Below are 13374 nucleotides of genomic sequence, written 5' to 3' on the forward strand. Positions count from 1 at the left end.
ATCGGTTCAGCGCGCACAGCGCTGCGAGCACGTGTTGAAATATCTCATCGATGAGGTTGTGTCCGGGGTGTAGCTGAATACGGTGTCCAAATTTGAAAAAGATCCACCGAGAACTTTGGCCGTGCATCGCGAACAGACAGACAGACAGACAGACACTAGTCGTATATTATATATAGAAGATGTGTGTGTGTGTGTGTGTGTGTGTGTTGTACTGTTTTTGTGTGTGTATGTTTTCGTGAGTGTGGAAAAGTCATAGCAGAAGACATGGATTATAGTATGAAAATACAATAGCACCAGACAAGAGGAGGGATGTCATAGCATTGTCTTGTATCTCTTCTTCTCCTTCAGCGTTCTTGAGCTTCAATTCACCCGTTCGGTCGTTGTGTTTGTTGTTGTTGCTGTTTTGCGCGGTTGTGGTTATTGTTGTTGTTGTATTGCATTGCATTGTATTGTTAATGTATTGTATTGTATTGTTAATGTATTGTATTGTACTGTGCTACCGGCGTACGCGCGAGTATGCGCCTCAAAAGAAGACCAGTAGTCATATTAATCAATCAATCAATGAGTCTTTTATCGCGCATATTCCGTGGGTACAGTTCTAGGCGCTCTGCAGTGATGCCGTGTGAGATGAAATTTTATACGGCCAGTAGATTGCAGCCATTTCGGCGCATATTTACCTTTCACGGCCTATTATTCCAAGTCACACGGGTATAGGTAGACAATTATTAACTGTGCCTAAGCAATTTTGCCAGGAAAGACCCTTTTGTCAATCGTGGGATCTTTAACGTGCACACCCAATGTAGTGTACACGGGGGGAGGTTCGGACACCGAAGAGAGTCTGCACACAAAGTTGACTCTGTGAAATAAATTTCCGCCGAACCTGGGATCGAACTCACGCTGACAGCGGCCAACTGAATACAAATCCAGCGCGCTACCAACTGAGCTATATCCCCGCCCCATTATTAAATTATCATTGATTATTAATGTACTAGACCAGCAGTTGTCCATTCAGCCATTTGTCCCTTTTGTTGCAAATGTCTGATTGTTAGCTATTGTTTAACCGGCATTCATTTCCTTACCCCGCTCGGCAACGCGCTGTCGACCAGCATAATCATCTCATCGTATAGCTGTCATTAATTAGTGTCAAAAGTATTCACTTAGTGCGTTTACCCGCGTTGAGTAACTTTACACCTGCCACCAATGTTTAATCTACGTCTCAAATCATCCGTGTATCTCCCTGTTTAAAAACATTACACCTTGTTTCATTGTCAAAAAACAAGAGGAGTAGTTCATTGGAAAGTCTAATTTATGACAAAACAAAACAAAACGTGGTCTTTTAAGTAGACATACAGACAAGCACTAACGATACAGATAACACATTTTGCTCAAAATTGTCGACGAAACTTGACTAAATGTAAAATAATAAAAATCGAAAAAGCCAAATTGAAACAGCAATCTTTTCAAAAACAGGAGAGTAGAAGTTTAAATGTAGACTTTTAATACACATGTTCTTCAACCATCACCACGACAGATGCATGCTGTCAGAGAAACGCTAGACGTGACTTCCTGTCCAAGTCATGCAGCAGTGCTTTCGGTCTCTTACTTCTGGTGTTGAATAATGTCATTTTGTCTTTGTGGGTTTTTTAAGAAAGAGAATGTCAAGTTTCTCAGAGAGCGTTCGATAAAACATGAATATATTTTGAAAAAAATCAATTTTAGGTGAGTTTACCAGGCTCTGAGATGCGTAAGCCGTTTCTACATATCTTTTGAACAGTTAAACTGACATGTCATAAAACAAAAGTTACCTCCTAATTCAGGAATGGTGTTTTCGTCGGAAAAATCCTTTTCAACATTACAGTATTTTCATGAAGGACGCTTTGTATATTTGTTGTCGTTGCAGTTTTTGTCAGGTAAAAGAGAACCCCGACTGAACACCACCACCCCGTTAGAATTTCTTTCTTTCTTTATTTATTTGGTGTTTAACGTCGTTTTCAACCGTTCAAGGGTATATCGCGACGGGGAAAGGGGGGGAGATGAGATAGAGCCACTTGTTAATTGTTTCTTGTTCACAAAAGCACTAATCAAAAAATTGCTCCAGGGGCTTGTAACGTAGTACAATATATGACCTTACTGGGAGAATGCAAGTTTCCAGTACAAAGGACTTAACATTTCTTACACCCCGTTAGAATATTTGCAGCATGACTGACACATGACACATACAAATAAATATTTGTAGCCTGGTATATAGATAAAGAAGAATATTAACAGTATAGTACAGGCATAACTTGAAGAGAAAGAGAAATCAAGCATTGTCTACATGTTCGTCGTCTTTGAGAGAGAAGACGCAGAAAGAAAAAGAAAGAAAGAAGAATACATTATTTGTCATTTTTCATGGCAGCTGGATAATCTTCATTCAGTCCAAGTCGCTGCCTAGCAACCGCTTCAGTCTCTCGCCGATTGATTTTCCCTCTGTCGGTGGTGGGCAGGGCGTCGAAGAACAAGTAATACTTGGGCACCGCCGTGAATTCCTCTTCCTCTGACGTCAGAAACAAGGTCTTGCAGAACTCCGTCAGCCCTTCTGACGTCAGGTTTGCCCCGGGACTGGGCACGACGCATGCGCAGAGCTCCTGGTAGAAATAAGGGTCGGGCACGGGCACGATAACGACAGTTTCCACGCCCGGGCACCGATTGATGCGTCGCTCCAGCCAGCCAGGATACAGGCTCACGGAACCTCGCATGATGTTGTTGGCTGTTCGGCATATCGTGAAGATCTGAAATAAGTAGTGAATAGAAAGTGATCTGAGTGATGATAAATCCTGTTAGTAATTGGGCAAAGTTGACTTAGCAAAATCTACTTCAAGAAGCCAGCTGCACGAAACATTGGCACTGGATTCTCGATAAAAAAAAGACTTGCGAATTCTTCGCGAAGTCAACTTCAGGCTCAATTAAGGACGGCCTTAACTTGGTTCTGTGTTTAAGTACGTGGATAAATTAACAAAGAAATAAAGTCAGTTTTCACATCTAGGTTTGTCTGGATTGTTTTTAAGGATCAAATTTCAGTTGTCACCGTCCATTTGTCCGGTTAGTCGCGATTTATTGTTCGTGGACATATTTACATCCGTTGGTGACGAATTCTTTGCCCCCCCCCCCCCCCACACACACACACACACACACACGCGCGCGCGCGTGTCACTGTCTCTGTACCTCCCCCTTGTCGTTGATGTAGCCCGTGTCTCCAGTCCTGTACCATCCGTCCTTGATAAAGGCACGCTGCGTGGCCTCCTTGGTCAGATATCCCCCGATCAGAGAGGCAGTGCGAACCAGGATTTCCCCCAGCTGCCCCACAGGCTGGTCACTTAGGTCTGTGTTGACCACCCTTACTTCCACGCCGCTTGCTGGTGGTCCGTTGTTGCAGTTCTCGTAGCTGTCTTTGTCGGTGACAGTCTGTGGGGAAAAGTTAGAGTGTTATCAATGTTCCACCCTCGTGTCACCACTGTGGCACGTAGAAGACCTCGGTCATTCTGCCATAAGTACAGGTGGCTGATTACACCTAAACAGGCATACACCTGGGTAGCGCGACTCTGTTGCTGCTAGCTTTCCACTGGGAGGGAGCCGGACCCGACTTTCTCAGCGATGGGGACAATAAAGTAATGAAAATGAAAGCAATAAAATACTAGTGCTGACAAGTTAAGCAACCCTGATATTCAATCTGAAATGTTATATTCAAATACTCATCAAAACTAATTGAACTGCCAGACTAACTTAATTTGTGATTTAAGTAGGCAGGCATGGTCCTGTGTTTCTTTTCGAACTTTATTGGACGACATACAGTTTACCACAGAGTGTTTAACTATGCCTAAGAAAATGTGTCCAAATTGCGGACATTTATGTTAAAGATGGTTTTTATTTTATTTTATCTTAAAGAACAGGTCACAGAACCCCAACGGCCTGGCGTAGCTCCATAGATTTTGTCCCGCACATGATCTGTCTTTCATTTTGATGTACAATGTGTCGCCCACACCGCACGGCTTACTGTCACCAATGGGTCTTATCTCCCCTGGCTGTAGTTATCTCACTATTTCTCTTTAAAAGGCTGGACTGAAGTTGTTTGAGTTTTGACAGCCTTGAAGAGTGTGACTGGTCAGTTTGGATTTGGTTGTCACCCACTATGGGGGGTCCTCTGTGGCATATACCAGGTATGCTTGATAACATTCAGATCTAATAATCAGCCTGCTCATTCACCCATGGCGAGGTTGTTTAAGGCCCAACAGATTTGTGCATGATCTTTCTTCACGTTATGGTCCACCAGCGTCAAGTCCTCAGCAGAGTAGCCTTCCTAGAAAGGATTGATGACGTCACACGAACCTCCATATCTACATTTGGTGACTGTAACAACGCTTTGGACAACCTTCCAGGTGGGCCATCAGGTGCAAGTTGAGCCTCCTACAGCCACCTTGTGACGTCACTAGTTTGAGATTTTTGAGGCTTTCAAAAATCTGTACTATGACACCTGCCGAATAAAGACACCGGTGTTTATGCTGATACCAGCAGTAATTATACAGTCGAACCGTTCTATGTCTGCATTTTAAAATGCAGATTCAACCATCTGCCATGTTATTCCGTCATTTCTTTGCCATATTGTGCCATATTTGACTTGGTTAGCAAATGGCAAACCTTATGACCGAAAAATGTATATTTTTCAAAGTGACTCCCTGGGGGGTACTGAGCGGTACCCACGTCACGTTTTGCACCTGAAGACAGTGAACATCAACCCACAGTAAGCTGAATAGACATGCTTTCCATTCATACTATTGATAAAGCTGAACAATTTAACAGAGAACATTCATATCCTGTATGAAAGGGTTGCTAAACTTTTGAGCTTTAGTGTATTATCAGGTTCTGTCTGTCTGTCTGTACGTGTCTTTGTCTGTGTCTGTGTGTGCTGTTCTGAGATGTTACAAACCTTGTAACTTATCAAACCAGTTTCTGAGCACCCGTAAACAATTTGGATGCTGTCAGTGATTATGCCGATGGCTTCCATATGGTTCTTCATTAGCGGTTGTCCGGATGACATGATCGCACGTAGCTTATACTGCTTGTCTTCATCGTTCCCTTTCCGTCGTACGAGGTCCACTAACTGCAGAATGTCAAAAGGTACCAGGAATGCCACAGTGCACCTCTCAAGGGGAATGCAATCCCAGTCCAAAGGAGGCAGTTCTGTGCCACAATCAGGCATCACCCTGAAAGATGTACAAGACTGCCAAAGTCATTATAATATCATTTGACAGGAAACATTGTAACCAGGGTCAAGTAATACCCTGCAACAGGATACAATGTTACAAAGGTAAAGTAACATTCTGCAACAGGTATTCTCATCAGAATCAGATAATACCCTGCAACAGGATACACTATAAACAGGGTACAGTAACATTCTGCAAGAGGTCTTTCTTTCTTTATTTGGTGTTTAACGTCGTTTTCAACCATTCAAGGTTATATCGCGACGGGTCTGCAAGAGGTATTGTCATCAGAATGAATTAACACCCTGTAACAGGCTACAATGTAACCATGGTCTAGTAACACTCTGCAACAGGATACAAAGTTACCAGGGTCTAGTAACACCCAGCAACAGAATACAATGTTACCAATGTCAAGTAACACCCTGGAATCAGGATACAATGTAACCAGGGTAAAGTAACACCCTGCAACAGGATACAATGTAACCAAGCTCAAGTAAAACCCTGCAACAGAATACACTGCAACCATGGTCTAGTAACACTCTGCAACAGGATACAAAGTTACCAGGGTCTAGTAACACCCTGCAACAGGATGCAATGTAACCAAGCTCAAGTAAAACCCTGCAACAGAATACACTGCAACCATGGTCTAGTAACACTCTGCAACAGGATACAAAGTTACCAGGGTCTAGTAACACCCTGCAACAGGATGCAATGTAACCAAGCTCAAGTAAAACCCTGCAACAGAATACACTGCAACCATGGTCTAGTAACACCCTGCAACAGGATACAAAGTTACCAGGGTCTAGTAACACCTTGTAACAGGATAACATGTAACCATGGTATAGTAACACCCTGCAACAGAATACAATGTAACCATGGTCTAGTAACACCCTGCAACAGGATACAATGTAACCATGGTCTAGTAACACCCTGAGACAGAATACAATGTAACCATGGTCTAATAACGCTGCCCTACACGCCACCAGGCGTGAAAGGCAGTAAGTAAGTAATGGTCTAATAACACCCTGCAACAGGATACAATATAACCATGGTCTAGTAACACCCTGCAACAGAATACAATGTAACCATGGTCTAATAACACCCTGCAACAGGATACAATATACTTACTTACTTACTTATTCCTGTAGACTCCCTGTGGAGCATAGGGCCGCAGGATACAATATAACCATGGTCTAATAACACCCTGCAACAGAATACAATGAAACCAGGATAAAGTTACATTCTGCAACAGGTATTGACACCAGGATCAAGTGAAACCCTGCAGTGGGATATAATATTACCTTGGTCATTGTAAATGGATACAATGTTACCAGGCCAAGGTTACACCCTTCCAACATACCACCCTGCAACAAGATACGTTAGCGATGTAGCACCTTACGTTCTCCAATGCCTGGATGAGCAAGATTGAGAGGATGGCCAGTTGCGTGTCACTTGTGGTAGGGGGGGGGGGGGGGGGTCTATCGAAAAAACGGACTAACTGGATTGTTATTATGCGTTTCCATTTCTGACATTCTAAACAAGATTGGAACACATCTCGTAGTGACGAAACGCGAAGGTAACACTGAACTGACCTGGTCGTGCCGTGAGCAAGGAACACACTGGGAAAACCAACAGCCCAGCCGTTGGGTAAGTTGTTGAAGAAGATATCCTCAGGGCGCATGTTTTGCATTTTGTACAGACAATTTCCCAAACCGATCACTCCGTCGTGACTCGCAGGAATCAGTTTGGAGAAACCGGTTGTGCCCGAACTCGACCAGAGGACGGCTATTTCGCTTGGTGTGACGTCAGCCACGTAGCTATCCTGCTCCTTCTCGAGGAGATCAATGAAAGGTCGTTTCTCTGAATCGTCTTCAGAGTAGTGAACTTCAAACACTTGTTTCAGGGCTGGCAGTTCACTATATGTCACCTGCAATGTTACCAAAACACAGTTTGTGATACAAATCTGAAATGCCAGCATCGGCTGGTACGGAGGCTTTGTTTTTTTGTGTGTAAGGATTACATCCGGTGATTCTGGCAACGTGAAATTTAGCTTTGTGGCCTTCTACTATAACAAGGCTTTGTGCCCTGGAGACGGATGTTTGGCTTTCACAGTGTAAATTATGTAAAACGTCAGGTAATATTAGTGTTTGCTCGTGTTCCAGTTCCTATTTGATTTTCCTTGTATTTCAAGATTCAATTGAATTCTTTCTTTATTTGGTGTTTAACGTCGTTTTCAACCACGAAGGTTATATCGCGACGAATACAATTGAATAAAATCTTGTTTAAATCAAGACGTTCCGCAAGGTGAAGGCTTATTTAGGTGTCCAACAGCGGGCGTAAGCTTACATACTACGTTAAATATTCGACACTTCAAAGGATTGCTAAGTAGTTCCCCCTGGAACTTCTTTGGATAAAAATCCCTGACATATAGGGTTTCGAATTAGCTTTTATGTTCCCTGCGATCGGGTGACGTTTCTAATTTTGTTCAGTAAAATTGGTTTAATTTAAATATGTGTAATGTTAAACTTGTGGGGTCCTGATTTGGCCTATATGGTCCGTTGGACCCAAAAAGCAACAACTAACTAACTAACTAACTAACTAACTAACTTCTTTGGATGCTGTTGGAAGAGCCTGTCCCATGTTTGCTTTTTCAATCCAATGATAAATACACTGGTGCCAAAAACTTAAGCAACCCTGATAATAAATGTAAAATGCAAAACAGAACAGCTTTCATGACAATAATATAATAGTAAATTGGAGTTTAGCATTTTCAACCGATTTCAGCACGTTGTCCAAGAAGGCATTGCAAGTGAGGGAAAGCGAGGTAAACTAGCCCAGGCCTACCTGACCGGTTTGTGGGTGTGAGGTTGCTCTCTGATTCAAGAACTTTGCCGCACCCCTGGGCTGTAGAGGGTCCACAATGACGGCGATGGCTGCGGATTCCTTAAGAGCGACGATCAAGTCTTCGCCGTCAGATAGAAACGGCTGGCTATTCATGGCCACTCCCCCGGCCAGAATGATGCCAAAATCTGTCACCATTCTCTCCGGTGAGTTGAACAGTGTGTTGCACACCGTGGTGCCAGGCTTCACCCCGTTGCGCCGTAAGATGGCCGCGTACCTGGACAAAGTGAGAGTTTGAAAAGCCGGCGGTTTCTTAAGCCCTGAACAATATAGACCTCTGGTAAGATATGCATGATTCATCTTCCTCCTCCTCCTCCCCCTCCTCCTCCTCCTCCTCCTCATCATCATCATCATCATCATCATCATCGTCGTCGTTGTCGTCGTCACCATCGTCGTCGTCGTCATCGTCACCATCATTACCATCATCATCATCATCATCATCGTCGTCGTCGTCGTCGTCATCATCATCGTCATCATCATCATCATCTGCTTATTTTTCTTCTCTTCCCTCGTGTTCTTCATGGACTACAACTCCCGAGTTCGTTGGAATTTCTTCCTTGTAGACCTTCACATTGTATGGCAGCCTTCTTCTACATCAGCTGTACTCCATTTTCGGGAGGTGAGAGAAAAGGGTTAGTAACATAAGCGTCAATACTTTAAAGCTCACAGGGTCCCTTAGAAAAGACGAATTCCGAAAATAGGTCTGTATGGGTTGTGAAAGAGTGAATACTCTTGTCTTTACAGGGACAAACATTAGAGGGGCCAATCACTAGCGAGGGGTGTGTCGGAACAGGAACACGTGTGAATGTACGAGTATCCGTCCGAGAAAAAGATAGGGTATTGACTCTTTCACAACCCATACAAACCTGACAGTTATTTCCGAAAAACATCAATTCAGTCAGCATACCTTGAGCTCAACCTGAAGAGATCAGCACGTGTCAGCACACAGCGCCCTCCTGTGGCCAGGACATAAATGAAGGCCGGGGTGTCTGGGTCCACGGTGGCCCAGTGGCGCAGCATGGCAGGTACAGTGCGAGATTCGGGGTCCATGGTTGGAATCTGTTTTACCAGAAGTACATCATTAATACAAGTAGCTGACGACAATTGCATGCAGTCGACTCTCAGTATACAATCGCCCATTGGGCTTTTCCAAAAGCCGATGTTACAAAAAGAAATCGAATGGGTGATTCTCGGAAAGCGTTTAATGGAAGTACTCGATATTTATGCAACCCTTTGACAAAGTCGATCATCACCCCAAACCCTTTGGAATGAATTAAAATGAATAAAGTACAAGAATTACGACTTCAGGCTCCACCGATTGAGCCAACCCGGCTCACAGCCCTCCGGGATGAAAATACAAATGTTAACTTCGAATATTACAATTGAGCATGTCTCAGCATCGGTATCGACTCGTCAGTTTTCGAGTCAGTTTCCGCGTTCGTATTTGTGTACTGTAAATTCTGTCGCTCTCACTGTTCGAGATGAGTTCAGTTTATAACTGACCCTATGCTCCCGTTTACTTCGTATCAGTTTGGAAAGCAACCTCAAATAGCATTGATTTTAAGTGGGAACAGGTAACGACATTATGTTGATAGGTCCAGCTCTGAAATGCATTGACCAATCACCGAAAGGCGCTGACGTTATTGCATGGAGGGATTTCCCTATCCCGAATTCCAAACGATTTTGGAGATTTTCAAGATTTCGTTCGGAACGACGACGTTCTATGGTCGGTTTATTATATGAAGGGAAACAAGCGGTTAAAAAAAAGGCGTCAACAGAGCTAATGAAAGGGAATACGAATTTGTAAATCATAATTATATTTGTAGTTTTGCGTGGAGAAAAATGAACATACGTAACATTTCGGGAAAAAGCGTTGTAATGGTCATTCGAATTACTGCTTATCTGTCACAGTATAGGAGGGCAGTTTAATAACGAAACACTGCCGTATGTTTTTCAGTAAGTTTACTTATCACTCCAAATATCAGTAGGAAGGCAGTCTTCCTGCGGGTAACATTTGAGCAAAACAGCGCTGAGATAAGCTATTAGGCCAGTTAAGCTGTTACGCTGCTCGATACAGCGACGCGACAGTGGCGACAGCAGCAAAACCGACCGCAACCTGAACTGCACATCTTCCAGCAAGATCTTCTTTAAAAGTTGTCAAAGGCACCGGGTTAGTTTCGATTATAAGCATTTCGTTGAAATTAAAGCTTTTTCCATTTCATTTCCTGTCTTTTCATTGTTCTCACCAACATAAGTAGCTTCAGATATAGTTAACCTTAAATCAAACATGGTTGTTTGAGTTTTAGATCGATTGACCATCGGAAGTGAATCCAGAAGAAAATATTACGCCTGCCGCGCCGCATTCCCAAGTTAAGATTACAGGTTAAAGGCACAGTAAGCCTCCCGTAAACCATCACAGATACTGTCAGGCTTTTACACACAGTACAAAAACCGTTTCATTTAAACACTCACCGCTTGAGAACATCCTTGGTGCCCTCCGTAAAGAGCGAGCAATTTTCAAAGAATTTATTTTTGCGAGGTTTATCTTACCCCTGAGCCATCGTGAACCCGTGTGATCCAGTTTCCTTTTTTTTCACAATGTAGTCGTCAGTTTGTGATTTCAATGCGACTCGCTGTAAGCTTATCTGCAATAGCACGTTATTATGTACCTCTGAATCTAAACGCAACAAACGGCTGCAATTCACACGAACTCTAGCGATGGCTTTTGACTGTTCAGAGGAATTGGCGATAGGCATAACCGTCGTCTGCTACGAGAACCACGACCTTGCGCGACCCTGCTTCCGGGCTTTTCTTTTTTCAAACTTTCAAAACTTCGAATTGTACTGATCTTGTCTTGATGAAAAAAGAATTCTTTTATGATTTAAGAATGTTTGTGTAACAAGCTGTCAATTTATTATCTAGATTTTAAAAGTTAGGTCTAGCGCCAATACGCACCGTCCGATTGTCTGATCAGACAATCCGCAAAATTAATTCTTTGAAAATTGCTCGCTCTTTACGTAGGGCACCTAGGATGTTCTCAAGCGGTGAGTGTTTAAACGAAAGGGTGTTTGTACTGTGTGTAAAAGCCTGACAGCATCTTTGATGGTTTACGGGAGGCGTACTGTGCCTTTAAACTTACAACTTCCAAGGGAATTCTCACACAAAATCCTAATGCTTTTGCGTCACTGATTTTTCAAACTAAATCTGTCAACATACGAAAAACGTGAAAATAAAAAAGAAAGAAAGAAAAGAAGAAAAGAAAAGAAAGTAACGCCCGGCAGTGAAACCTTACAGCAACCTCTGTCGTGAATTCCAAGACCCAGTTGACTGAAATGATGATGGAGAATTAAAAGATTCCACTTACTCTTTTTCGTTTAGAAATGTCGTCAGAAAAAAACTCGCTCGATCGATCGTCTGAGTGAATGGTTGCAATGCTACAGCAAGAACGCAATGAAATATGAGGAAACTGATAGCACCGGTCCAAATATCACTTGTCTCCCAAGTGAGACGCACGCACAATATATCAAAAGTTGAATGCTACTGGATATTCTGGTCCCTTTTCACGTCGGTATCAATGGTCATTTGCAGCGTTATTGCAATGCTAATGAGCATTTACCGTACTTTCGGAAATCGTTTTCATGTTGTGCATTGTGAAACACAATGGAACTAAATTACACTCTTTTCCAACTGTCACAGCCGCACAAAACAAAAAAACAACAAGTCGCGTAAGGCGAAAATACAACATTTAGTCAAGCTGTCGAACTCACAGAATGAAACTGAACGCACTGCAATTTTTCAGCAAGACCGTATACTCGTAGCATCGTCAGTCCACCGCTTGTGGCAAAGGCAGTGAAATTGACAAGAAGAGCGGGGTAGTAGTTGCGCTGAGAAGGATAGCACGCTTTTCTGAACCTCTCTTCGTTTGAACTTTCTGAGCGTGTTTTTAATCCAAACATATCATATCTATATGTTTTTGGCATCAGGAACCGACAAGGAATAAGATGAAAGTGTTTTTAAATTGATTTCGAAAATTTAATTTTGATCATAATTTTTATATTTTTAATTTTCAGAGCTTGTTTTTAATCCAAATATAACATATTTATATGTTTTTGGAATCAAGAAATGATGAAGAATAAGATGAACGTAAATTTGGATCGTTTTATAAAAAAATATTTTTTTTTACAATTTTCCGATTTTTAATGACCAAAGTCATCAATTAATTTTTAAGCCACCAAGCTGAAATGCAATACCGAAGTCCGGCCTTTGTCGAAGATTGCTTGGCCAAAATTTCAATCAATTTGATTGAAAAATGAGGGTGTGAGAGTGCCGCCTCAACTTTTACAAAAAGCCGGATATGACGTCATGAAAGACATTTATCGAAAAAATGAAAAAAAGATCCGGGGATATCATTCCCTGGAACTCTCATGTCAAATTTCATAAAGATCGGTCCAGTAGTTTAGTCTGAATCGCTCTACACACACACACGCACACACACACACACACACACACACACACACACACACACACACACACACACACACACATACACCACGACCCTCGTCTCGATTCCCCCTCTATGTTAAAACATTTATTCAAAACTTGACTAAATGTAAAAAGCCTGGCAGAACTGATGCGTAGTTGAAGTGATGTTTAATCAACATACTGCACCGTCAAAGTCAAACTGAAACCAATGTGACATAACAATCACTCAACCATACTAATAATGAACAGCAACTACTAACATTACACTGACACTACAAACACAAAGGGAAACAACCTATGACACTTGTCATTTTGGAAACTATTCTGTTACACTTAAACGGAGACAATAAGAATTCTACCAACTGTGAAAAAGAGCTCTGGCCATTACTTTCATCTCTTACACATTTTACACAAAAAGGGATAACAAAACAAACCAAAAAACTTATTCTGAATCACAGGTAAGCATACTGTTGACTAGAAAATGGTTGAAAACAAAATAACTATGAAACGTTATCCTTTGGCACAAATGCGTTTCCATACACTACCAACATCTATATCTATATACGGCTTGTGTGTGTGTGTGTGTGTGTGTCTGTCTGTCTGTCTGTGTGTTCGCGATGCACGGCCAAAGTTCTCGATGGATCTGCTTCAAATTCGGTGGGCATATTCAGGTAGACCCTGGACACAATCTGGTCGATGAAAATTTTGAACACGTGCTCTAAGCGCGGCGCGGTGAACCGATTTTGGTTTTTCT

The 13374-nt window shown here is 42.3% G+C and overlaps 1 protein-coding gene across 1 annotated transcript; it reads right to left on the minus strand.

Annotated features, from left to right (window-relative positions):
• Window positions 1–1475: 1475 nt before the first annotated feature.
• On the minus strand, window positions 1476–11754 carry LOC138951733 (3-[(3aS,4S,7aS)-7a-methyl-1,5-dioxo-octahydro-1H-inden-4-yl]propanoyl:CoA ligase-like). The gene is made up of 7 exons (XM_070323294.1): window positions 11503–11754; window positions 9046–9197; window positions 8082–8355; window positions 6830–7164; window positions 4964–5240; window positions 3205–3444; window positions 1476–2771 (listed from the first exon to the last, which is right to left on the minus strand). The coding sequence occupies exons 2-7, from the start codon at window positions 9186–9188 to the stop codon at window positions 2376–2378; spliced, it is 1665 nt and encodes a 554-aa protein (XP_070179395.1). The 5' UTR covers window positions 9189–9197; window positions 11503–11754; the 3' UTR covers window positions 1476–2375.
• Window positions 11755–13374: the final 1620 nt, after the last annotated feature.

Source organism: Littorina saxatilis, linkage group LG17 (genome assembly GCF_037325665.1).
Source record: "Littorina saxatilis isolate snail1 linkage group LG17, US_GU_Lsax_2.0, whole genome shotgun sequence".
NCBI lineage: Eukaryota > Metazoa > Mollusca > Gastropoda > Littorinimorpha > Littorinidae > Littorina > Littorina saxatilis.